We start from the raw sequence: 26,704 nt of genomic DNA, 5'->3' as shown, positions 1-26,704 counted from the left end.
TTTGCGCAAAAATTTTGCGCAAAAGAGGGAGCAGGATAGTATTTCCGCAAAAAGCACTGATTTCTTACAGTAGGAAGTCAGTGCTTTTGAGGAAATTAAAGCAGCCAGGGTAGACAGCTGGCAAGTTTTTCCGGAAAAGCGGCTGATTTTCCGGAAAAACTGGCCAGTCTAGACACAGCCAAAATGTATAATCAACCTGTGGAACTCTTTGTTAGAGAATGTTGTGGAGGCCAGGACTTTAACAGGGTTCAAAAAAGAGCTAGATACATTAATGGAAGATACATCCATCAACGGCTATTAGCCAGAATGAGCATGAATGATGTCCCTTATGGTATGTGGCTGTACCTTACACATACACAGCATGTGTGACTGTGTAACATGTACGCAGGGGCAGCCCATGAGCCTAGGCAAACTAGGCAGTTGCCTAGAGCAACGCTGGCCCGAGCACCCCGTGATGACGTCATGGCCATTGACAGCTGTGCAGGGGGAGGGGGACGCCAATTGTGCCAGCCTCATGCCGCTCCTGCACATACCCGTGCGTATGCTGAGTGGCTGTGTTACACATAACCGGTCGTAGGGTTGCCAGATGGTGTTAACAAAAATACCGGACACACTTGACATTACACCACAATCTACATTACATCTTATTTAGAAAATACTGGACATTTATATTTTCTCAATTTGTTTCCCGAACAGATACTCAAATACTGGACTGTCCGGTTCAAACCTGGAGAGAGAGAGAGAGAGAGAGAGAGAGAGAGTGTGTGTGTGTGACACGTACCCCGTGTGTGTGCTGTCACTCTGTACCTCACCTCCCCAGGTGTGACACGCAACCACATGTGCAGGGACGACTCGGGGACGCTACCTCTGCGTGGCTACCCCCTTGCAGAGCGGGCGCCTCGTGGCTGCCGCGTTGTCACCCCGCTCAGCTCCGGCCGGGGGGGGGAGGGGCGCGCGGCTGGGTGTGCGCGAGGAGAGACGGGTTGAGAGGGCACCGCCAGCGGGAAGCGGGCCGGGCAGAGTCTCGCGCGCTGATTGGCTGGCGGTAACCCCGTGACGGGAGGGGGAGCGGGCATGGCCGCGGCGCCGGGTGTGACGGAGCGTTACTTCACGCGCTGGTACAAACCAGGTACCCGCCTCTCGTCACGCGCCGCGGGGGGGTCCGGGCCGAGCCGGGCCGGGCCGCTTCCCCTTCCCCTTCCCCCCCCCCCCCTCCGGTCACCGGCCCCTCCCTGCCCGGGGGCCGAGGCAGCAGCGGGCCGGAAGCCTCGCGCGGGCTTTAGCCGCAGCCCTGGCCGCTCAGTTGAAAGCCCCTCGCCCCGCTTGGGGGGGGGGGCGTGTGGCGGGGCGGGCGGCTCTGCGCGGGATTTACGCTCCTTTGGGTGCCTCGGAGCGAGAGCAGCAGGAGCAGCCCAGCTCCCCTGGCGCACATGCAGGTGCCCTGCTGCAAAAATGCCTTGGGCCAGTGCAGCTGCCTCCAGTACGAGGCTGAACTCCAGCATAAGGCAGCGGGGTACCAGTCTGCCCGAGCCCGCAGTAGGGTTGCAGGTTTCATTATCCGGGTAAGAAAACAGGCCCTGCGTCTACGCTGAGGCAGTTGCTTATTATGCTGACCAGTATTGTCTCATGGGGTTGATTGGACGCGTTTTCCTGTACCCGTCTGTTGTCCCTTGTTTCATACATTGTAAACTTCTCGGGTCTGCAGAGCTGTATCTTTGTTCTGTGTTTATATAGCAGCCAGCACAGTGAGGTGTTGGTGTGTGACAGGGAAATACAGGTGCAGGTGGAACTGCTCTAGTCCAGCATGCTCAGGACCCTACTGGTGCCAAACCAAAGAATTTGCCAAACCACAAAGTCAGTATTGTCTAGTGGCATTATCAACAATTCCACTGTTTACTGGGGATATTAATGTACATGTGTGTACATATACATGATTAACCAATAAGCCTGAGCTCATTGGTTAACCAGCATAATTACATGCACCTCTCTTCCCGCTGCCCCTGTATCAGAAGTGTGGGTGGTGGGAGATGAGAGCCTGTGTTTATGGAAGCCAGCTTTAAATAAACTAGGCAAATACAATTTAGATGGGACTACTATAAGGTGCGTGCACAAGTGGCTGGATAACCAGGCAGAGTAGTTACTAACGGTTCACAATCCTGCTGGAAGGGCATAACGAGTGTTGTGAGCAAGACATGCGAAGTCCTTCCAATTCTACTCTGCGCTGATTAGGCCTTGATTTGAGTATTGTGTCCAGTTCTGCACACCACATTTCAAGAAAGATGTGGAGAAATGAAGAGCAACAAGAATGATTAAAGGTCTAGAGAACATGAGCTATGAGGGAAGACTGAAAAAACTGGGCTTGTTTAGTTTAGAAAGGAGAAGACAGAAGGGACATGTTAGCAGTTTTCGAGTACCTAAAAGAGTGTTACAAGGAGGAGGGAGAAAAATTGTTCTCCTTGGTCTCTGAGGATAGGATAAGTAGCAATGGGCTTAAATTGCAGCAAGGGAGCTTTAAGTTGGATATTAAGAAAAACTTCCTGTCAGGGTGGATAAACATTGGAATAAATTGCCTAGAGAGGTTGTGCAATCTCCATCTCTGGAAATATTTAAAAGCAGGTTAGATAGACATCTGTCAGGGATGGTTGGACCAGTGGTCTCCAACCTTTTTACACCCAAGATCACTTTTTAAATGTCAGTACAAGCCAAGAGCTACCCCATCCCTTCCTCAACACCCCACCCTTTCCTTGAGGCTCTGCCCTCTCAGTTCCTCTTCTCGCCATCACCTGGTCCTTATACAGTCTTAGGGTACAGCTATACTGCCGCTTTTTTTCTCTGATCCTTCTGCTGAAAGAGATTTTTGACATTTGGCCCATCTAAACTGGGCCAAATGTTAGAAAAAACTCTTCTTTTGGAAGCCCCCTTATTTCTCGTGGAATGAGGAATACAGTTGCTGCCAAAAGAGCGTGTTTGCCTAAAAACCTCCTGTAGTCTAGCTGTATCCCCAGTGGTTTGAAACAGGAGGTGCAGGCTCTGGGGTGGGAATGAGGGATTTGTGTGTGGGAAAGGGTGAGAGGAGCAAGCTCTGGGAGGGAATTTGGATTCAGGAGGATGTGGAGAAGGGGATGCTGGCTCAGGGGGCTCCAGGCTGGTAAGTGTTGGGCTCAGGTGGAGGGTTGGGGTGCTGAGCAAGCCACAGGCTTGTAGATGTGAGCGTGCAGGATTTTGGGTTGGATTGTGTGAGGGGCTCAGGGCAGGGAGACAGGGAGTATGATGGGCTCAGGACACAGATTTGCAGTGTGTGAATGGTACAAGAGTGTTGTGGCAGAAGACTGAGGATGTGTGGGTGCAGGAGTTTGGGGATGAGAGGCTCAGGACAGGGGGTTCCAGTGTATGATACGCTCAGATTTGTGGTCTGGGTGGGAGGTACATGAGTGTTATGATGCTGTGGCCAGATGAGGGCTTGGCCCCAATGGGGGGCTTGTTGGCCAGGCTTCATTTTTAAATAAAATATTGTGTCAAACACAAAAAGTTTCAGCATTGTCTTTATTATGAGAGGGGTGGGGAACCTGTTTTGAGTCAGCAGTCACTGACCCACAGAAAAGTCAGTCAGGGCCATGCAAGTCAGATACAAAAACACAACCCCTCCAAACACCTCAAGGCTCACTAATGTGGCCCCAACTGTGCTGGTGGGGGCAGGGAACAGGGTGCTGGGACAGGATGCCAGTGGGTACTGGGGTAGGGAACAGGGTGCTGGGGCAGGGGACAGGGTGCCTGTGGTTGCTGGGGCAGGGGACAGGGTGCCAATGGGTGCCGGGTCAGGGGACATGGTCTTGAGGCAGTGTGCTAGTGGATGCTGGGGCAGGGTGCTGAGGCAGGGGCCAAGGTGCCTGTGGGTGCCAGGACAGGGTACTTGTGGGGGTCTGGGCGGGGGGAGGGGACAGGGACTGGTACCTGGGGATCCTGCAGCTGCGCGCCAAGGCCTAGGAAGTGCGCAGGCTGCTCCCCCAACCTCCAAACAGCAATGCGGTACCTGAAATGCTGGTTCGTCATGCTCCGGGGACTTTGTTCTCCTGCTGCCTTCCTGTGTGGTGGTGGTGGGGGGGGGAGGAATGGGAGTTCCAGACCATGCCAGCTCCAACTGCTCGGGCAGCATGTGCTTTGTTCCTCTGCTCCCTATGGCATTGCGCACTGCCTGAGCAGTTGGAGCTGGCGCGGTCCCGAACTCCCACTCCTCCCCCCGCCCCTCCTGCATGCAGGAAGGCAGCAGAGGAAGAAAGTCCTCAGCACGTGATGGACTGGCATTTTAGGTACCACGCCGGCTGTTTGGGGAGGGGGAAGAACAGCCTGTGAACTTCTGGGACCTGGCATGCAGCTGCAGAACTCCCCACCCTGCAGGAAGCCCACACTACCTCTGTTGTCCCTGGAGGTAGCATCAGCGTGGGGTTCATCTTGGGGGTGGAGGGTAGTGAGCGGAGGTCCCTGAAAGCCTCACAATTGGTCAAACTCCCAGGATCAACCAGTCAGTCGTAATCGATGGATTGGTGACCACGGGTCTAGATGGTGCTTGATCCTGCCATGAGGGCAGGGGACTGGACTCGATGATCTCTTGAGGTCCCTTCCAGGTCTAGTGTTATATGATTCTATGAAAGCTGACCTGCATGCTGGTTCCTACAGAGCCACTGCCCTCCCCCAACTGCTCTTTTGCCTCTGATAGAGCAGCAGAAGTGTGGGGGGAGGGAGCAGCTGGGAGCCGGTGCATGCCGGAAGCTGGCTCTCCATATGTGCTAGCTCCCCCCACGCTGCTGCCTCTGTATCAGAGGCAGTAGTCTGGTGCGGGGGGGGGGGGGGAGAGGCAGGAGCTGGGGCTTGCAAGCAGCCAGCTTTTAGGCAGTGGGGCAGCCTGGGGGGGGGGCATGTAATCATGCTGATTAAACAATGAACTTTTAAGCCTACTCCCTGTGAGCCCTGGTTCACGCCTTCCCCCCCCCACGTATAAACGTGTAACTGCTTAAAAAATTTCAGCAATTACATGTTTACACAACTGCATGTATTTTAACATCCTGTCTGCTTACTGTCTCTTAAGACATTTAGAGGTAAATTAGAGCTAAATAAGAGGACAGAACACCGAGAGCCAGGACAGGTGGCAGTAAACAAACTTCATGGAACTGCAGGAAACTTGGCCATACCCATGATAAGTGGACATCTGACTAACTAAAATCACGCCGGACCTGAGTGTGCCAGACTAGAGAGTTTCAACCTATAGTAAAAACTGACCTCCTGCATGTTACAAGCTGCAGAACCTCATCCACCCGCTCTTGAAATAGACTTTAGTATCTGGCTGAGTTACAGAAATCCTCAAATCATGGTTTAAAGACTTCAAGTTATAGAGACTTCACCATTTACATTAGCTTAAACCAGCAAGTGACCCATGCTGCAGAGGAAGGCAAAATACCCCATAAGGGGAAAATTCCTTTCTTACTCTGAATATGGTGATTAGTTACATCCAAACCATGTGTGAATGTTGTAACTCAGAGATCTCCCCCTCTATTGTCCTGTCTGTGGCTGTTGGGGATTTTTGTTCTCTATTGTCAGTAGGCCACATTCTGCGATTGGGGGCTCATCTAGACTACGCTAGAGTGTCGAAAGAGGATATGCAAATTCCCAATCTTCTCCCAATCTCGCTTTCGAAAGTGAAAGTAGTTTAGACGCGGCTTTTTTTGGCAACACCCCCTCCATCCACACCTTTGTCGAAAAGCCACATAAACCTCATTTTTCAAAAGTGAGATCGGAAGAAGATATGCAAATTCCCACAGAATTTGCATATCCTCTTTCGACACTTTAGCGTAGTCTAGATGAGCCCAGGCAGTCCCATCACATCATTTCCCCTTATAGTGCTTTTTATCAATCTCAAAGCAGTTTACAAAGGAGGGAAGTATTACTCCTATAGATGGAGGAAATGAAGCACATGGATTACTCTTCATTCATAATCCTCCACTGAAATGTGTAAGAATTTTCATGAAATATATCAGTGTTAGTATTCATATGCAGAAATACATTTTGGTGTGTCTAGCTTAATGTAGTGATTGGTTTTGGTTCTTTTTTTACAGATGTTAAGGGTAATCTATGTGAGGACCACTGTATATTGCAGCATTCTAATAGGTAAGTCAAAACTGAATCTTAAGTTCATAGGGTATTTGTTTTGTACTACAGGTTTGAAAACATAAAACTTGAATAGAAAGCTAATGTTTTCAACAATATTTGGATTTCCTGTATTTCAGATCAAGCATCATTGTTCTTTGATAGTCTCTTTATTAACACTTCATTTACCTGAAGTGCATAGCTAAGAAAATGATACACAATATTTGGGTTTTATGAATCCTAATATGAATAGTATTTTTGATTTTTTTCAATGTTTTATTGAAACATTTTCATTTGTTGATAGAAATTTGAAGTATGTATTCTACTAGCATATGAGAACCTAAAAATGGAATTGATCAGTCTAGTGAAGTGCAAATTCATAGATCAGTTTTTGGTTTGACTTTCTGATTGTTACAATAATATGTAAATGTAAAGTGTCTTTTTCATTTAAAACAATCCAAAATAGTAAAGTAGTATGTGAAGATGCTATTACCACCAAATATAAAACCATAAAATACTTACTCCAGTTGACAGCATTTAAGCTAAAAATGTTTAATGAATTATTTTGCAATACATGTCTCATTTTAAAATTTTTTAGTCACTTTGTGTCTCCGGTAAGTTGCAAATATGAAAAATGACCTCCTATATGAAAATGCAGTTATATTTTGAAAGTATTTGTATAAGAATGGTATCAATATACTCACCAGTTCTTTTCGAGCATTTGGAATTGCTTTTGCTTAAATTAGTTGCTAAATTTGTACTTCTGCTAGTCCTGTAGTCAGCACAATTCAGAGTGTAAGCTGGATTCTATTCCTTTTGCATTCTCAACAGAACCGTGTACAAAATTGCAGCTGTTGCATCTACATACTCATAGTGCTACTGTTGACTAGTTGGTCTGGCCAAGAGAGAATTAGTTTAGAAGAACTTCCCCCTACCCACATCTATTATCTGGGTTTGTTGCTAGCCCCTTAAACCAACAAGAATATTTTGAGTGCAAATAAAACATTTATTAAACTATCAACAGTTCAGAACAAGGTAAACCAGAGGTAAGCTAAGTAAGTAAGAACACAGCTAAAACAAGGACCCTCCCTTTCCCTCCCCACACACAACAGACTGTATAGAGGTCAATAAAGGACCAAAAGTATGCTTCATTGTGACTGAGGATAAGTTCCCTCTCCCTGGATAGGGCTTCAGATAAGGGAGTGGAGGATCAGTACGCCATGTCTTGTAGTTTTCAGGACCTTCACAATGACAGGACAGCTCCTAATTTTCTCAGGGGTGCCACTTTATGAATTTTGGTATGTGGTCATGGGCTGGCTCCAGCCCCATAAGCTGTGTGGCTTTGGTCAGAAGGGGCGGGGCTGAGGCTATCCTCCCCTCAGAGTTGTCTGGGGCTGGATGTTGTGAATTAAAAACACAGCATAGAGCTATCGTGTTGCCCGGGTATGGCCCAGGGTTGCTGCCACTATTTAAAGGGCTCGTGGCTCAGGCCCCTGCTGGGGTAGCACTGCAACCAGGAGCCATGAGCCATTTAAATAGGAACTGGCTTCCTGAGCCACTGCCTGGAAATACAATGGCACAGGCAGCAGGATATAAACAGAAAGCAGCCAGATGCAGTCTGCGGACCGGTACAAAGTGTTCGGAGGGCTGGATCTGACCCTTGGGCTGCATCTTGCCCAGCCTTGATCTGGGTGGAGCTCACAGATAAGGGCTGGACATTAGCACTGGGCAATGATGGCTCTGCTTGAGTGATGACTCTATGGCTTTGGCAGTATTTCTGTATTTTTTCCGTGATTTCTCTAGTTCCTTGGTGCACTGAAGTAACTCCCTACCACTCTGCTGTTTTCAGACTCTTCTGACTTCATAGCTGAAGTTGCTTTTGAGTTGTCAGGGCCCCTTTCTGATGAGGAGAGAGGGTGTTTTAGCCAGTAGGGCAGGGGTGAGCAACCTTTTTTGGGTCAGGGGCTACTGACCCAAAGCAAAAATAAACCCCAAGCCCCACAAACCCTCACTGATGTTGCCCCCAGCTGAGAAGGAGAAAGACCCAGCCTACTAGGTTTTGTGTACTCTAGCCTCATGATGGTGCATTGGGTGTCTGGAGCACCAATGTGGGCTCTTCAATGCTCAGAAGGTGTCCTCAGCCTCAGGGGCTGAGTCCAGGCAAGCTGGAGGCTACAGGTTCCTCACCCCTGCATTAGTACTTGTGTCAGTGACCTTTGTGTGGGCTGTCTTTGAATTAAATATCTGAGGAGATTGACATTTATTCACATTGATGGCTTCACTTGTTACTTGCACAGATTTCTCTATCCCTTCCATGCTTTAGGGACATGCACCTTTACCCAGTTCCTAGGACTTAAGGTGCAACCCTGTTAATTTACACACCCACCCTTATCCAATTCCTAGGGCTCAGGGCATAATTTCCTGCAGGTTTGCAGGATCTTTTGCCACTGAAGGAGCCTTGCATAGTAATATTGTTGTTCTCTTTTTAGTGACAATTCCCAAGCAAGCAGAATACACATGCTAAGTATACGGTGTCATGCTCACCAATCCTGATAAAGGCAGGCAGACTTCCCCTGTTGGCCAGACAAGGTCAGTCTCTCTGGATCTTAGCTGCTGCATGTCACAATCCTGGCCACTCTGGTCTTAGGCTGTGTCTTGGAGGTAAGGTCTTCTCCCTTCTTCTTGGTCTTTCTTTTCTTTTCTTTTCTTTTCTTTTGCTTTTCTTTTGCTTTTTCTGTCTTTCCTTTTTCCTCTTTCACTTTTGCTTGCTTGTCTCCTTCTTGGATCCCAGTTTATTTAGCGAAACTTAAGTCCTGCTTAGCTGTACCGTAACCAATTATTTTAGTATAATTTTACTAACCAATCATACCATACTGTAACAGAATTACCTAACCCAGGACTACTCAACACGCCCCTTTCCATGCAGCCCATGGCACCTTGAGCCACATCCCGGCCCACCGGCCTGCCTGATTGTTACTGGCTGGTGTAGGGGGAAGTGGCGGCGGCAAGAGGCAGCGGAGCCTCCCCAGAAGCAGAGCCATAAAAGCCATGCGTGCGCATGAGCAGGAGCTAGCAGGGGGGTGGCTAGGAGTGGCAGAGCCTCCCCACAAGTACTGTCATATGGGTGGAAATTGGGTAAATATTGAATTTTATTTATATCAGCAGGACTGACTTACATGGGGCCTGCGTGTTGTGTAGTCTTGCTTTAATCTTTGTATTCATGTCTGTCAGTATGAAAGACGCTGTTTGAATATATTTGCGTGTATATATATAGTGACAAAGTCCCTTGTTAGCTCCCCATGGGTTCTGTGCTTCTTGATGGTTTCTTGTGTGTCTCAGAGACTCACGGGCTATGTCTACACTAGCGGGTTTTTGCGCAAAAATACGTCCTCACTGCCATGTTCTTTTGCACAAGAGCGTCCATGGCAGTGTGGATGCTATCTTGCACAAGAAAACTCTGATGGCCATTTTAGCCATAGGGCTTTTTTGTGCAAGAAACCCCTGTTGTCCATCCACACTACCCTCTTGCATAAGAGGGCTTACACTTGTTAGAAAAGAGCATAGCTCTTGTGCAAGAAGCCCTCTCTTACCATATTTTACTGTAAATCTTCTTGCACAAAAAATGGCAGGCAGTGTGGATGCTCTGCGGAAGAACAGCCGTTCTTGTGCAAGAACCCACCAGTGTAGACATTGCCACAGTGACCCCTTTGTTGGCTGGCGACTTCCCCAGAGGCAAGGGTCCCTGCTTACTGAGTCATTCTCATCACAGGCAAGTCCTGAGTAGAGCAGGGGAAAGACAAACCCCCTTTTCCTGGCCTTTGGTTCTCTCGTGTAATCCTCCAGGAGAAGAGGCTGGGAGTCCAGACCCACACTCCACTGGACTCTGGCCCAGGGGCCCTTCAGGAAGGGAAGCTGACAGGGCTTCTTACCCCACCCTAATACTGCTACCTCTCCCCTGGGCCACTTCACCCACCGCTTCCTTCTATTATCTTCTGCCTTTTACCTTGGGGCAGGGCTTGGCTCTGCACCTCTCAAAACTCTCCCCTTTGCTGCCTGGGAGAAAACCTTTTATAAAGAGACCAGGAGGCCTTAACTAGCAACAGGTGCTTAATTAACCCCTGTTGCAGGCTGACTCCTAATTAGGCCTCCATTGTCTGCCCTGATTGCCGGGTGTTCAGGTGAGTCTAATTGGGAAATAAGAAGGCATTTACCCATCTCCCAGTATAGCTGCCTTCTATAAGATATTTGCAGTTCATAGGCTGTGGACTGTCACAATATATATTATATATATATATGCAACCACACTTAAAAAGTTACAGCCCTCAAGGCATGTGCTGTGGGTATCATTGTGGCCCCCGGGGCTTCCAAAGTTGAGTAGCCCTGACCTAACCAATCATACCCCACCTCCTTAGTTGATTTACACCTAGCAAAATTAATTATCCAGCAGACAGAAACAGTTACATTGTCCTGCATTTTGCTTCAACTACCCCAGACTAACACGGCTACATTTCTATCACTATTTTACAAACCAGAGAGATCATACAGACAAACATAATCATAGAATGTGGATTCTACAATCTCAACTACTGATAAGCAGTTTCTTGCCAGACAAAATGCTGCTAATTAAGTTTTCTTTACCCATTTTGATATCTGTTTCTTTATCTGGTGACAGTGGGAACCATTAGGACAGGGTCCCCTTCTCACAGCCTAGTGTGATGCTATTTTAATGCAATTTAGATGGAATGTGAGTATGTGACTCCAGGCTTAACAGCTAATGGTGTTGCTCTTCAGCCTGGCTGCAGAGGAAGGCTTTAGTTTAGGCCCGTGGTCACCAACCGGTAGATCACGATCTACTGGTAGATCTCAGGAGCTCTAAGAGTAGCTCTTGAGCCCTCTCTGAACTGCGCACCTGCACAGTACATTTACATTAGATTTCCTCATTTGAGGAGCAGCTACTCACCGAGCAACAACACAGGTGAGTAGCTGCGAGGAATAGTGGGAGCTGGGAGGGCTGAAACACCCCAGCCAGCTGACTGTAGCTTTCAGCTGAAAAAGGCTGCCCCGCGCTCCAGCTGATCAGCAGCTTCTCCTTTGCGCTTGCCCACGTGGAGCTTGGAGCACCCTGGCTGAGTGTCATGGCCAGCTGGCCGGGCAGCCACTTCTCTTCCCTCCAGCCTGGCTGCCCTGCGCTCAGCCCAGGGAGGCTGCGTCTAGCTCCAGCTGTGCTGGAGCAAGTTTCCCGGGCTGAGCGCAGGATCACACATGCCCATCTGATGGACTGTATACGACTAGCAATCTCAGACTACAGCCCAGACTTCAAGACACTGGCAGATACTGGTCAGTCACAGGTGTCACACTGAGACTTTGTTATTGGAAGAAAAAATATATAATTATCAATACTTGATTTTAGATTTACAAAATAGCAGAGAACAAAATGTATAATTGTAAATGCTTCATTTGACATTTAAATAGCATGAATTAAAAACAGACCATTTATTTCATAACTGTGAACATGTAATTTTAATTTTATATATTGTATAATTTAAAAATAAACTGTTTAACAGAGTGTATAAGGGCTGGCAATAGCAAGTGATGGACAGGAGAATAGAGAGGGTGGGGCTTCAAGGAAGGGGCGGGGCGGTAGATCTTCGCCTGTTCTGAGACTTAAAAAGCGATCTTGGGTGTAAAAAGGTTGGAGACCACTGGTTTAGGCCTTCCAATATGGCTACAGGCCTTCCAATATGGCTACAGAAAAACCATATTGTTACACACTGGCAGCATTGCCTTCTCAGCGTGATATGCATAAGTGTATCCTTGGAGTGTAATGTTCTCCATCTAAATTATTAGATTTGGTGCTGTTAGATAGATAATTTTTTCTGTCATTGGTTTTCTTTTCTAAATGTGATGCTCAAATAGCTTGGGTAATTAAGCTCAACCCCTTTAAGCTCCAGTGGCCGTCTCTGCAGAGACATTAGCACAATTCTGTTACAGTTGAATCATTGGACTTATAAATCTGCATTACTAGTACATTGTTCATCTCCCAGCAACGCTTGATGTGGGAAGGAACAGCATGTTTATAGCTGCTTAAGCAAAGATGCCTCTTCCATGAACTTTAGTTCTCAGTTCTTCAGAGTGGCATTGCTTAGGCTCGGTCTACACTGCAGAATTAGGTCGACATAAGGCAATTTATGTTGACCTAACACTTAAGTGTCTACACTATGATGATGCTTCCGCAGATTTAAGTCTCCTACTACATAAACTTAGCTCCACCTCCATGATCTTTTTAGGTCTGTTCTTGAGGCATGTCCAAAGCCTTGTACATATTGAACCTTTCTAATCCAGCACTCTGTGGTTTGGCAAAATCCATGTCCAGCATTATTTTAGTTAGCCGGATTTCTGCTTATCATAGGCATGATGAAGTTCCCTGCAGTCCCATAAAATTTGTTTACAGACACCAGTCCTAGCTCTTAGTGTTCTGTACTGTTATTTAGCTCTAATTTACCTCTCAATGTCTTCTGATGTACCAGTAAGTAGCAGAAGTGTTGGTAATGCTATTCAATATTGACCTCCCATGGTTCAGCAAATTCTCTGGTTCTGCACGAGTCAGGTCCTGAGGGTGCCGGACTAGAGAGGTTCAACCTGTAGTTGTTTGTCTTAAATCTTTTGTAACAGTGTCATTTCTTTCTCTAGCTGTTTTATAACTGACTTTTTTTTTATTTTCAACTATCTTGAAACTCAGCTATTTCATTTCTGCAGTTGATATCTTTTGTTCATCAGCTTATCTTGTACTCAAGACATTCCAATCCATATAGCAATATTGGAATGGCACTGTCTCATATACACTCCTTTTTGTTTTTATGAAGTGTTTTCCAGATCTTGCAGTATTTCTGAATATGGTTGCAGCTAGTCTGATTCTTTATATCTCATCTTTATAATTCCAATTCTTTGATAGTAGATCTTCAAGGTACATATTTTCCCCCTTGTTCTAGTTTTTTATCTCTGACTTTGATCTTTACTCTTTTGTGTCTCCCAATTGACATAATTTTTGTAATCTGTGTACTGATCTTCATTACGAATTTTCTGCTGTCCTTGTCTGTCTTCTAGAAATTCTCTGTAAATCCTCCTCAGTCAGTGGTAGGGATGTGAAAGGTTTACCGATTAATCGGTAAGCATCATCCTAAACAGGTAATGTTTACTAGTTCTGGCTATCTCGTAACTGGTGGAGGCTGAAGCAGCTTCCCATCTGTTGCAGACAGGTGCTGCTCTGGCATTTGGAGCAGCCTTTGTTCGTAGGAAGCCTTGTGGGCAGGAGCTGCTCTGGCGAGGACTGGGAATTGGGAGCCGGGGGCAGCCCCAGCCCCAGTGTGGGGCTGGAGGTGTGAGCCCTGTGGGCTGGGGGTTGTTCTAGCTGGGCTAGAGCAGTCCGCAGTAGAGATGTAAGTGACTAGTTGAGTAGTGACTCGAGTAATTGCTTCCTCCCTTCCTGCTGCCTCTATCGGAAAGAGGCAGCAAGAGGGGGGAGCGGGAGCTGGCTTAAAAGCTGGTTCCCCACAGCACCATCTCTGGGGGGGGGGCAGGGGAAGCAGAGGCATAGTGGAGGACCGGGCGTGAGCTGGGAATCAGTTTTCCCAGCTCAGTCCCGGTACCCCTGTTGCATGTCTTCTTTTTAAATGTATTAAGAGCCCAAAGGTGGGGGTGCAGTGGGGGGTAGATTGGAAGTAAGCCGGGACAGCTGATTCCTATCTTGCCCCTGTTTCCACCCTCTCCCTGCTGTGCTTCTGCTTTTAAAACATTTAAAAAGCAGACGTGTTGCCGGTGGGCACTGGGTGCCTGGCTCTTTATCTTCCACTGTGCCTTTGCAGTTCCTCCCCCTGCCCATCGACTAATTGAGTAGTTGATGGAAATTCCATCGACTACTCAATTAGCTGATTACTCTCAATTTAACATCCCTAGTCCACAACCCAGATCCTGCTGTAGTCAATTATCCAGTTAAACTGATTAACTGGGATTTTACATCCCTAGTCAGTTGTACTAGGTTGGTATCTTCTGCCAATCTAAGGTCATTCTCTGTTGTGCAAAATAACTCCCTGGCTGCGTCTAGATTGGCATGATTTTCTGGAAATGCTTTTAACGGAAAAGTTTTTTACCCCATTTTTGCGATCGGGGCTTTTTTGTGGAAAACAAATTTGAGCTGTCCACACTGGCCCTTTTGCGCAAAAGGGACTTTTGCCTGAACGGGAGCAGAATAGTATTTCCGCAAGAAGCACTGATTTCGTACAGTGGGAAGTCAGTGCTTTTGCGGACATTCAAGCTGCCAGTGTAGACAGCTGGCAAGTTTTTCCGGAAAAGCGGCTGATTTTCCGGAAAAACTGGCCAGTCTAGATACAGCCCCTGTGTTTAATCTCTGTGGTACAGCCATTATTGCTTCCAGTATCATGCTGAACAAATCTGGTAAAAGCATGTATGCGTGTCTCACTTTTACAGTCATCCTGAACTATCCCATCAACTTCTTGTCTATTCTCACCACTCTTATTGACTTGCTGTAGATGTTTACTTTCAGCTTGATTTCTCAGGTATACCGTGTGTTCTCCAAACTTGACATAACCCTTTTTGCTAAACTTGTATGAAGCAGAAACTTGTATGAAGTTTATAAAATTATTGTAGCAGGTTTAGTTGAGTTTTCTGTATTTCTTGATGTCTCATCACAATTAGCTGATCTATTATAGTTCATCTTGGTTGAAGTTGGGTTTTAATTCTGCATGAGCTGCTTCCAGATTCTCTCTCTGTTGCCCTATGGTGCATCTTGGTGAATGTTTTTCCTGGTATGCTCAATTTAGTTCTTGCATTGAGTCTTTTCTTTTTATTAATTTGTACTGATTTACTTGGCATTTTCTCTTATTTATGAATCTTGTTGAATCTCTTTAGTTATATTATTTTCCAGAGCTTTTTTCTTTTTCAAACTTTCTTTCAAGATCTTTGCTGTTTCTTCTAAAAATTCCAGCACCTACTGTCCCTTGTTTGTACTTGGGATCTTCTCCAGGACTGTTTCATCCACTGCCTTCTGTATTTTGCACAGTTCTTCAGAATATTCTTTCCATTGTTTGTTCATCCTTAATTATTTGCCTGTGCTTGTCTTTCATTGCTGACATCTGAGTGAGGCACATGAGTTGAAGGTCTTTTATTTTGTGATACAACATATGCTTGTTCCTCTTCACATATTTTTCTGTTTTCTTTTATTGTTTTCTAATGCAGTTGTTTCTGTTTCTTTTCAGTTTCTGTTTTATTTCTCTGGTCAATCGACTGTACTCAGCTCCTAAATTTGCAAGTTTCTTTTTATTTTCCTTCAGTTTCCTATGCTTGTTATTCAGCTGTAATACTTGATCCATTACAGTATCTACCTCAGTTAGTTTTGGTTATGTAGCCTTATCCTTATTCATCCACTCTCATAAGCCCATTTTTACACAGTTCCATGCCTCTTCAACATTTTTTTTCAAGAGAAACATTTTTCTGCATGGCTTCTTTGTATTTTTTCTTGAAATCTGTCTCTTTCAGGTTGCTAGGGTCATAGATCTTCTTGGCACTTTTTTAGCTGCTCTCAATCTTTTTAATGCCTGCACTAACTTATGATCTGACCTCATGTCATCTTCAGATGATCTGCATGACAACATTTGATTTCCACTTGGCTTCACAAATATGAAGTCTTATTCTTCATTTGCAAATCATAATATCCAAGTCTATTTTGTCTGCTGCTTTGTTGAAATAGGTGGCCTCATAAGATTCTTCCTTAGGCTATTAAGTTTCTGCATTTCTTCTCTTTTATTTTCTTCAGTGTCCGAATCTCCCTATTATTCCAGACTAGGAATTTCTATTTCTTCATTTAAAATCTCACATCGCTAGTTAGACATCTTGTTTTGAAACTTGTATTGCGCTCATAGAATCAAAGGGCAGAAGCTGCTGTGCCCATCTAGTATGACCTCCTATATAAGTACGCTAACCGTACATTCTGATTTTGCTGGGACAGTCCAGAATTTAAATACTTTGTCCCGGTGCCCCATCAAGTAGTGAAATGTCCTAGAAAGCCCTGCTGGACATTTCACTACTTGATGGGGATACCGGCTTATGGGAAGAGAAAGAAATGGCATTGTGCCATTGCTCCTTGCATGGCACAGCAACCTTGTCCCCCTCTGCACAACTCGTCCCTCCCCCCGTGGGACCACCTCTGCCATGCGGGACCTGGTCCGGCAGCACCTCCTTCTTGTCCTCCAGGCTGCCTTGGAGCATTGGCAGGAACCGCACAAATTTTGGCTGGGGCGCTGCAGGGCAGGGTGCACACGGGCTCGGCAGTTGCCGGGACTGCAGCAGAGGCCACCTGCAGTGCTATTTTTAGTACCGCGGTCCTGGTCCCCACAGGCAGCCCCAGCTCCAGCTGTAGTCAAGTGGCAGCTGCATGAGGCATGTTCCAGCCAGAGCAGCCTCACTGGAACGGGGCCTTGTGCCGCTGCTACTTGACTCCAGCTATAACCAGGCAGCCTGTGGGGACTGGGACCATGGTACTAAAAATAGCACCGAGGGTGACCTCTGCTCCAGTCCCAGCATGCTGTCCTGCCTCAGGAGCGGCTTGGGCTGCGGGAGCTTTTGGGGCCAGCCTGTGCTAATAAAAATAGCACCGTGGCTGCAGCCCCCGCAAACTGCTTTCCACGTCAAAGGCAAAAGGTGAGGGAAGGGACAGGAGGGAGAACTAAGGGGAAGGTGGAGATGAGGAGAGGAAGGGGCTTGTGCTGAGGGGACGGGGATGGGGAGGAAGGGCGGGGCAGAGACAAATGCCAGGGGGTGAAGAGAAGACAATAAGGAAAAGGGCAGGGGAGGAGAGGGGAGGGACAATGGGGGCAAGAGGGAGGAAGAGAGGAGAGGGTGCTGGGAGAAGAGGGGTTGACAGGAAGGGTGGGCATGAGGAAGGCAGGGGATGGAGTAAGTCATGTGTTGAGGGCGCAGAGGGGCATGAGGGAATCTGGGGCAGAGGGTGGTGAGGAGGTGGGCACTAGGGAGAAAGGGCAAGGAGGTCAGGGCAGTGAGGAAAGGGAGTGGCAGCATGAAGGTGCAGGGGTAAGGAAAGGTGCAGGTGCCAGGGAATTGGAGGGTGAAGCAGAAGGGCAGACCTGTGGAGGGGAGGGATGGGCACCAGAGGACAGAGTCAGGACAGGTGAGTAGAGGGAGGTGTTAGTAGAGAGGATGGGGAGGGAAAGCTACAGATGATCAGACTGGGGCTAGAGGAGGAATGGTCACAGGGGAAGAGAAGGGCTAGTGCAGAAGGGGGCAGGTCCCCAAAGTGCTGAGGGGAGTGAGAAGGGCAGGAGCCAGGACAGCAGAGGAGGGCGAAAGGTGAGGGGCAGCAGGCACCAGGGGAGCAGATGGGGCGAGCGGAGGGTAGGACACATGGCCGCAGAGGAAAAGGGAGAGGCTTATAAAATATAATAACTTGGGTGCCACAATGATACATATCTGAACAAGTGCACATGACCTCAATACTGGTGCACAAGACAAAATTCACTCCACTTGTGGGAGGAAAATCTTAGGGGGGGACTCTCCCCCCCCCAAGTTAATGCAAGTTGGGTTAATGCAATTGTAGGATTATTGAACGGGGGGGTCGTGTGGGGGCCAAGCTCATCCCTATTGGTAGAGGATGGTGGGAGGAGTTTTTAGAGGGGTCACACAACACCCTTTACTTCTGGTCATGTGTCCATCTTGACCCTGGGAGTACTACCTCCAGGGTGGGACTTTCTGTGGCAGGGGGTGTGGCTAACGGGAGGTACGAGGTGTGGCTAACATGTCTCTAATTTTGGTTCAGAAAATACGGTCACCATAAATATGACAGATCATAGAACTTCCCCTGGACAATTCCAGGTGTATCAAATTTTGTCAGTTTCTTCCCTGGGTATTACTAACAACACACACAATTGCACCGGCAAAATGCAGGACAATGTAGCACTTTAAAGACTAACAAGATGGTTTATTAGATGATGAGCTTTCGTGGGCCAGACCCACTTCCTCAGATCAAATAGTGGAAGAAAATAGTCACAACCATATATACCAAAGGATACAATTAAAAAAAATGAATACATATGAAAAGGACAAATCACATTTCAGAACAGGAGGGGGATGCGGGGGGGGGGGGGGAAGGAAGAAAGGTAAGTGTCTGTGAATTGATGATATTAGAGGTGGGGAGAGTGGGATGTCTGTGAGCTAATGGTATTAGAGGTGATAATTGGGGAAGCTATCTTGGTAATGGGTAAGATAGTTTGAGTGTTTGTTCATTCCTTCCCGGAGAGTGTCGAATTTTAACATGAATGACAGTTCAGAGGATTCCCTTTCAAGTGCAGATGTAAAAGGTCTTTGTAGCAGAATGCAGGTGGCTAAGTCATTGAGAGAGTGTCCTTTCTGGTTAAAATGTCAAGAAATTGTTTTCTCTTTGTGATCTTGTCTGATATCTGTTTTGTGGGCATTAATCCTTTGGCGAAGTGTCTGAGATGTTTGTCCAATGTACATAGCAGACGGACACTTTCGGCACATGATAGCATAAATTATATGTCTGGATGCGCAGGAATATGTGTTCTTGATCTTATAACTCACTTGGTTAGGTCCAATAATGGTATCAGCAGAATGAATATGTGGACAAAGCTGGCAACAGGGTTTGTTGCAAGGGAAGGTACCGGGGTTGGTATTAGTGTGGTATGTCCTGTGGTGGTTGGTAAGAATCATCTTGAGGTTAGGTGGTTGTCTATAGGAGACTATGGGTCTGTCTCCCAGAGCCTCTTGGAGTATGGTATCTTGTTCCAGTATAGGCTGTAGTTTATTGATAATGTGTTGGACAGGTTTAAGTTGGGGGTTGTAGGTGATGACAAGTGGTGTTCTATTGTTGGTTTTCTTGGGTCTGTCTTGAAGTAGATGGTTTCTAGGTATTCGTCTGGCTCTTTCAATTTTTTATTGCACCGGATTTGTACAAATGTCTAGATTCCATAAAATGCCTTTTTGTGCTTTTTTCCTCACCACAATAGTGTCATATTTGAAAATTATATAAAATGTGATTATTTTTAAAGGGCAGGTTTTAGTTCTGCAACCCCCCACTTCCCATCCTAGCTCAACTTCCAGTGTTGTCCACATGACCCAGTTCAGAATCTCCTGGGAGCGGACATGTATTGCTGAGTTCAGTATCTAATCTCACTGGGTGCCTTGGGCCACAGCTGCTGTGCTTTTTCCTTCAGGCAGTTTAGATTGCCAGCCAGTGTCTGTGCAACATGGCTTTTAGCAACTGTCAGTCAGTTATCAATGCTGAAGCAAAATGCAGGACAATGTAGCACTTTAAAGACTAACAAGATGGTTTATTAGATGTTAGTCTTTAAAGTGCTACATTATCCTGCATTTTGCTTCAGCTACCCCAGACTAACACGGCTACATTTCTATCACTAGTTATCAATGCTGTTTGTCAGCATTTTCGCTGACAAAGCTGACACCTCCCACCCCCCAGTGGTGTTTGTGGCATTGTTTACACTAGTCTAGTGTTTGCCTTGGCAAAGCTTTTTGTTGTTTGGGTTTTTTTAAGCACCTGGGAATGACTAAAGCTTTGCTGCTCAGTTGCAGTTGCGGACAAGACTGACTGCCTCTTTTCTGGTGCACTCAGGAAGGATACACTGTAAAGAACAAGAGCAAGAGTAAGCTTTAAGCAGGGAGTGCAAAACAATATGCCTGACCGCAGTAAAATGACAAAATGCATGGTTGAAATATTGAACTCTGTGGTAGGCTGGAAAAAATACAGTTTATGTGGTGGTGCAAATAGGGTGTTTTATGGGCCACAAGAGATATGACTGGTCACATTCATACTTCTGAGAGCCATTGTTTCAGACTCTCCACAGTCAGACAGGTGCTGCAATATTGGGTTTATTTTGTTCATTTTTAAGGTTGCCTTTGAATTCATAAGTGCTATACACTCTTAAAAACAAAAGCTGTGTATAATTCCCCAATATCCCTTGTAGGGCAGGAGGTGTACTATGAGGTTTTCAGCTTTAAGCACACAGCTGATTCATTTTTAGTATGTGCACATTACTACTACAAGTTGATGATGCCTACACCACATTTTGACTTAACCTGCTTTTAAACATTGTTAATTTTACATTATAGTCTAGAAGGGACTATAACATGTTTCCAATGTGTTTGATACAAAATTCTGTTTTGTAACATTACTAATACGGATGTTAAAACACATTTAATTAACTGTATACCTGCTGAAAATTTCAGTGGTTACACACAGGGCCTCATGCTTTTGATAGAGGCAGCAGTGCGTGAGAGCAGGCGGATCCCCAGGATCTGGCTTTTAAGCTAGCTTCCTGTATGTATCAGGAGCCTGTATATAATCATGAAAGTTAGCAAATGAGCCCAGGCTCATCTGTTAACCATGTACACTGTTCACTTTCATATCCCTAATTACTAGTCTTGAAAGAGTTAATTTAGAGTCTGCTTGATTCTCATTTTAGAAACCCTCTCTTATAAGTTTAATCAGCTCCATGAAACTCCCCTTTTTCTTAAAAGGTACTAAAACACATAACCCCATTTACTTAGGTAAAGATGATCTTATTTCTAGAACTTTATCTAACGTGCTCTCATTTCATAACCATGATGCCTTTTTGAGGCTTTTATGGAAATGTCTTATTCACCATTTGAGTACAGACAGTCCCCGAGTTACGCGGATCCGACTTATGTCGGATCCGCAGTTACGAACGGGGTTTGCTCTGCGTCTCCCTGGTCTACTGGAGACCAGCAGACCAGGGGAGACGCGGAGCAAAGCCTCTGAGGACGCCGGCAGCGGGACAGCCGCGGCGCATCTGGGCTGTCCTGCTGCCGGGGTCCTCAGAGGCTTTGCTCCGCCTCCCTGGTCTGCTGGTCTCCAGCAGACCAGGGAGACGCAGAGCAAACCCCGTTCGTAACTGCGGATCCAACATAAGTCTGCTCTGCTCTGCCAGCTGCTCTGCCGCAGGCGTCCCCAAGTCAGCCGCTGCTGAAACTGACCAGCGCTGACTACAGGAAGCCCGAGGCAGAATTGCTCTGCCCCTGGCTTCCTGGAATCAGCCGCTGATCAGTTTCAGCAGCAGCTGACTTGGGGACTCCTGGGGCTCTTAAGTTGAATCTGTATGTAAGTCAGAACTGGCGTCCAGATTCAGCCTGTTGAAACTGATCAGTGGCTGATTCTAGGAAGCCTGGGGCAGAGCAACTCTGCCTTGGGCTTCCTGTAGTCAGCTGCTGGTCAATTTCAGCAGTGGCTGAATCTGGATGCCAGTTCTGACTTACATACAGATTCAACTTAAGAACAAACCTACAGTTCCTATCTTGTACGTAACCCGGGGACTGCCTGTATTTTCTAAAACTCAGAAAAGCTGCTGACCTTAAAATACATCTTTAAATTCAATGTGTATGTATAAAATAAGGGTTACTGAGGTGGTATTGTCACCTTATGCTGTTGCATTTGTGGAAAGACCATTTAAAACTAAAATGTAAGATCTGCATTGCAGTCTCTGCTAATTTTAATATCTGACATTTAGGTAATCAACATACCTTGACTGTAGCTGAATAGATCCCTCAGTTGAGTAAGTTTGCTGCTGCTGTTTGAGCTATTTTAATCTTAAATGGCCTGTGAATTTTCCTATTTGCAGTAAACTTGATCAGTTTGCAAGTAGAGAGTTGGCTTTAGCTACCTACTTTGCAGTTTAAATCTGACATCTGAGAATAAACCAAGGATGCTTAATGGTTTGTGTATCTGTGATGACAGATCTGTAGGCCAGTTTCCAGTTAGTGAGACAACTGTGCAATGAATCACCAAAGTTTTCCAGCAAGACTGATGCATGAAAATGAGGATTGAATTTGGCCTTGTAATTGTAATTTAAAAATGTAAGAGGGCAACGGATATGTAAAACTTCTGTCACTGACGCATGCAGGTATAATTGACACATAAGGTGTGTCTTCACTGCAGTTAACTGAATGATTGGCACCCAGGTCTGAGAAGCCATGTAGCAAAGCTATATGTGAGTTATCTGTGCACTGGTGCTGCATTTTATGGTGTTAAAACTTTGAGGTTTACCTCATTGTCCTGTGCCTTGTAAGCTGAGCTTCCGATGCTTTCCTAGTGAATTGCCTGAAGGTTATTGGAGGACTGTCAGTATTTGAGTGGTTCAGCCCACATCCTCACTACAAAGGGGGTAGGTGAGCAACTCTTTTTAGCTTGCAGTCTTAGATGAGTCAAAGTATTGTGTTGAACTCTCCACTGTTGGGCTTTGTGAGTAGTCAGAGCCTGAGTAAACAATGCAGTGAAGACACATGCCCTTTGTAGCAGCCGAATTAAGAAAATATTGCCTTTTTATAGAACTAACCTACTAGAAGAGGTAGTAACCATTTGCTTATTACAAGGCTAACAATCCCAGGGATGAAGCCTAAGTACAGTAGGGTAACTATATCTTTTCTTGCAGAATCTGTGTCATCACGCTGGCAGAAGCTCATCCTCTTCTTCAAAATGGAAAAACAATTAAGAATATTAATTACCAAATCAGTGCTAACTGTAGTAGACTTCAAAATAAGGTCTCTGGAAAATCAAAGCGGGTATGGCTTTTTTAAACCTTCCTTATCAGTTTGCATTTTAATTCTTTGAAGTACTTGCTTAGTTCTAATGGCAACAAACAGGATCTACTGCGTTAGAGCCAGAAATTTCTTAAGTTGTCTATCATTGTTGACCCTTCTTCAGCTCCTCCAAGATTGCTAAATTCAAGAGCTCCAACCTAGACTGCTTTTTAAATACGTCCAGCAAGATCTGTACTAAGCACCCCTTGCTTAGGACTGTACTGAGCAGGATTATGTAAAATTGTTACATTATCAGGGTTAGATTTCTCTGAAGTAGGTTGCTTATGCTGGTGTTAACTAGGATGTTAAAAAGAGGTTAATTAGGTAACTGTAACAGCTGAAAATCTCAGCAGTTACACTGTTACATGCTGCCAGTATAAGCTTTATACTGCAGAGCCCGCATTGTGGGGGTGCCAGCTAGCTTCCCGGGAACTGGTGCGTGCTAGAAGCTGGCTTTTAAGTTGGCTTCTGCCTGATGGCCCTATTCCCCACCTCTGTATGGGCAGCAGTGCGGCGGCAGGACCTGGGGCAGGAGCCAGCCTGTAACAGTGAAGGTAACCAATAGGCGCATGCTTATCTGTTAAGGCTTTGTCTTCACTGCAAGTTATTCTGGCAGAAAATATGCTAATGAGTCCCTCATTAGCATAAGTTGTGACATCCTTCGCATATTTTCTGCTGTTTCTTTTTGCACAAGGGGTTTTTGCGCAAAAAGAAGCAGCGTGAACAAGGTTTTTTTGCGCAAAACCCGTTTTGTGCAAGATCCTTATGTCTGTCCCAGAAAGGCATAAGGCTCTTGCTCAAAATGGGGTTTTTGCACAAAAAACCCTGTCCATACTGCTTCTTTTTGCGCAAAAATCCCTTGTGCAAAAAGAAACAGCAGAAAATATGCTAATGATGTTGTGATTTATGCTAATGAGCCCCTCATGAGCATATTTTCTGCCAAAGAACTCACAGTGAAGACGTAGCCTAACTATTTAAACAGCTATACTGTTACATCCCAAGTCTTAAAAAGAATGGAAAATGTCAGGAAACTTTCTCTACTGTAGATAGGGCTGAAAGGTATCATATCTTTTTATGCTGGATACTTATCTACTTAAAAATAAAAAGCCTCTTCACAGATGTCAAGGATTTAATAGACATGAAATCTTGCCTTTTGTTGAGCATACATATATGGCAAATTATGGGTTGTGTAACATTTGTTTAAAGGTGTAATTTCAAACATTTAGTTATACCAGAGCAAAAGACTGTGTGGATATTCATTTGTTTACCTTACACTGATTAGAATCAGATTTAAGCTAAACCAATTTTGGTTTAAGAAAGCTGTTCCAGGTGTGTATGAGCAGATAATGCCTGAGGGCTGGTCTACACACAAAGTAGAACAAAATAAATGTCTTTATTTTGGTATAAGACTTATTTCATGTAAATGTCCACATTTACTTCAGTTCATTTGCACTGATAAAAAGAAGTCTTTCCTACATTGTAGATAGTGATTCCAGACTGTCACTTTGTCATATGGAAAATTTAGAAAAAGGGAAAACTCTGATCAAAAGTCTTTTAAAACAACCTCAGAAGATAGTAGACAAGTGTCTACTGTTTATTGTTGGTTGTAGCAAGTTTCAGAATTTTCTCCCTGTATACCAAGAATGCCATACTTTAACTGAAAACCAACCAATTTATTTTAAATTAACCAGAAATCTTTGTTTTACATGCAGGGAGCTCAGTTTCTAACAGAACTTGCCCCTTTGTGCAGAATATCTTGTTCAGATGGAGAAGAATATACTGTATATAGGTAAGTAAAATTCTTTCTTTTGTAGTTTGACTACAAAGTATGGTTTTACTAAAACTTAAAACTTCTTTGCAGTTGTATAAGAGGGCGGCTAATGGAAGTTAATGAAAATATCCTGGAAAATCCATCTATTCTGCAAGAAAAGGTAAGAATTTTGCTTCTATTTTTTCCTCCTTTTTATTCTTGTATTATATATTCTGATCTTATTTTCTAGCCATCAACTGAGGGATACATTGCAGTTGTACTACCCAAATTTGAAGAAAGCAAGACCGTAACTCAAGGACTTCTGACACAGAAGGAATATGAAGAAGTTTTGTTAAAACGTTTTAATTCCACTTCATGAAGCTCTCTTTTTAATTGAATACATAAATACCTGAACTACGCTGTAAGTAGCTTCAGAATTAGGTATTGCATAGATAACACTTGATATCATCTACTTCCAGTATATCCCATAATGCAAGAATTGTAACATGAGTAGTAAAATTGTATAGACTCAATGTAGGGAACTTGAAATTAAGTTATTTCATTTTTATGGGTTGTTTAATGTATTTTAAAAGAGTAAACAGTCATTTACTTTCATACAGAAATAAACCATTTAAACATTTATTATGTTCTGTATCTTTTTGGACAGATGAGGTGTAGAAAAATAACTATCTTTCTAGTGGTTAATGTCATAAGCAAAAAATCTTAGTTTCACTGATTTTCAGTACCCCAGAGGTCATCTTACACAGGTACTTAAATGAAGAGCATTTCTGACTGCTCAAGATTAAGCCTCAATCCCTAGAGTTGAGGATTTCAGCTGTTGCATCTTTGGTGCAATGTCCAGTAAAGGACACACAAAGAGCTAGTGGTGAGGGAATGATGCTCCACTACCCATAAGACCTAAAATCCAGAGTACTCTACTGTTCTCAAAGTTGTAAAACAAGAACAAAACCTAGGCTAAAGAAACAAAACAAAGAATGATAAATACTATGAACAAAATAAAAAGTATGGCATCTCCAACTTCTGTTTCACCTGTGGCTATAGTGTCTTGAAATCCACTAATGCCTTTTGTACCAATGATTAGTTGTAATTACTATCAAAATATCTTTTCTAAGATCTAAATCTTGCACTGTAAAAATCTACTTTATGAAACTAAAGGACGCCATACATTTTAAATGAAGACCTCAGTAGTTTCACATGCATTTCAAATCCTACTAAGTTTTGATAATAAATCAAAAGCAGCAGCAAGATCAGCTTATCACTAAAGAGATTATAAACAAAGAAAATTCTTCTTAAGTATTAGTTCACTGGAAATATAAAATATTTTTTGGAGGATCAACAGGTATTTAGTTCAGATTGACAGCAGTGAAATTAAATTATTTAAATATAACTAGCCTAAAAAATGGCATGTATATTGCAAAGCAGATGAGGTTTTCCATCAGCTTTGTTCATTACAGAAATATCTAATAGTTAAGACGGCAACATTCAGTGCTTCAGGCCAGAACCTTCCAGATTATCTTCCTCATACTGGCCAACGAGTGACTAACTTCCACAGTAGTATTACGTGCATCATGTATCCTCTAAAATTATCCAGTTTTTCTGCATAAATGTCTTATTAGCAGCATCTTTTGGTGAAACTTTCGTTAACATGTTTACAAGTGTTAGTTAAAAAAATAACAGCATTAAGGGTAAGCAAAGGAGACACATTCACATTATAAAAATATAGAACAGTTAAACTGACTGTTGCAATTGTTACTGTTGAGTACCATGACATCTATTAGATGTGAGAAGGTCTCAACAGCTTTAATTCAAATAATTTGCTTAATCTTTTGCAAAAGAAAGCAACTATGAAACTTTAGCCAGTTTGTAATTTCCACATGAAATTCTTCCATTCCTAAACACAATTATTTGCTCTCTAAAAATGTCAGATTTGTTACATGATGTTCCAAGGATTTTATTCCAAAGGCATCAGTTTTCCCTTCCATGCTGTCGTCATTTGTATTTCTTTGTAATCTGTTCTGTCTCCATGGACGAGGTGATCTAAGCCAGCCGTTTCCAGTTCCACACTGTGTTTAAAAAAATTACAAAGATGAAAAACAGGATTGCTTTTAATTTTCCTCGTTGCTGCATATGGATCATTAA

The 26,704-nt window shown here is 44.6% G+C and overlaps 2 protein-coding genes across 5 annotated transcripts in view; one reads left to right on the top strand and one right to left on the bottom strand.

Moving 5' to 3' along the window:
- Positions 1 to 1,022: 1,022 nt before the first annotated feature.
- Positions 1,023 to 25,184, top strand: ABITRAM (actin binding transcription modulator). 3 transcript variants are annotated; one of them, XM_075921537.2, is made up of 7 exons: positions 1,059 to 1,129; positions 6,108 to 6,159; positions 8,628 to 8,727; positions 22,647 to 22,776; positions 24,507 to 24,583; positions 24,656 to 24,725; positions 24,795 to 25,184. In XM_075921537.2, exons 3-7 carry the CDS (start codon positions 8,675 to 8,677, stop codon positions 24,921 to 24,923), a joined length of 459 nt encoding a protein of 152 aa, XP_075777652.1. In that variant the 5' UTR covers positions 1,059 to 1,129; positions 6,108 to 6,159; positions 8,628 to 8,674; the 3' UTR covers positions 24,924 to 25,184. The 3 variants fall into 3 exon arrangements, with proteins under 3 accessions (XP_075777651.1, XP_075777652.1, XP_075777653.1); XM_075921538.2 differs by lacking the exon at positions 1,059 to 1,129 and adding an exon at positions 1,206 to 1,562; XM_075921536.2 differs by lacking the exon at positions 8,628 to 8,727 and having other exon boundaries at positions 1,023 to 1,129.
- Positions 24,889 to 26,704, bottom strand: part of CTNNAL1 (catenin alpha like 1) — a 90,561-nt gene continuing 88,745 nt past the window's right edge. For both annotated transcript variants that reach the window (XM_075921531.2, XM_075921532.2), the window contains one exon: positions 24,889 to 26,628. In XM_075921531.2, coding sequence (XP_075777646.2) covers positions 26,467 to 26,628 — 162 coding nt within the window. In that variant the 3' untranslated portion in view covers positions 24,889 to 26,466. The remainder of the gene's footprint in view (positions 26,629 to 26,704) is intronic.

This window comes from Pelodiscus sinensis, chromosome 2 (genome assembly GCF_052426305.1).
Source record: "Pelodiscus sinensis isolate ZL-2025 chromosome 2, ASM5242630v1, whole genome shotgun sequence".
NCBI classification, from domain to species: Eukaryota; Metazoa; Chordata; order Testudines; family Trionychidae; genus Pelodiscus; species Pelodiscus sinensis.
Note: the sequence above shows the minus strand (reverse complement) of the source record. Positions and strands in the feature narration are given on the sequence as shown.

Excerpts from the sequence above, each read along its gene's own strand:
- ABITRAM (XM_075921536.2), top strand. The coding sequence starts at position 1,075 with ATGGCCGCGGCGCCGGGTGTGACGGAGCGTTACTTCACGCGCTGGTAC. Across the intron at positions 24,584-24,655 it reads GAAGAATATACTGTATATAG|TTGTATAAGAGGGCGGCTAA; the intron begins GTAAGTAAAATT and ends ACTTCTTTGCAG. Across the intron at positions 24,726-24,794 it reads CATCTATTCTGCAAGAAAAG|CCATCAACTGAGGGATACAT; the intron begins GTAAGAATTTTG and ends CTTATTTTCTAG.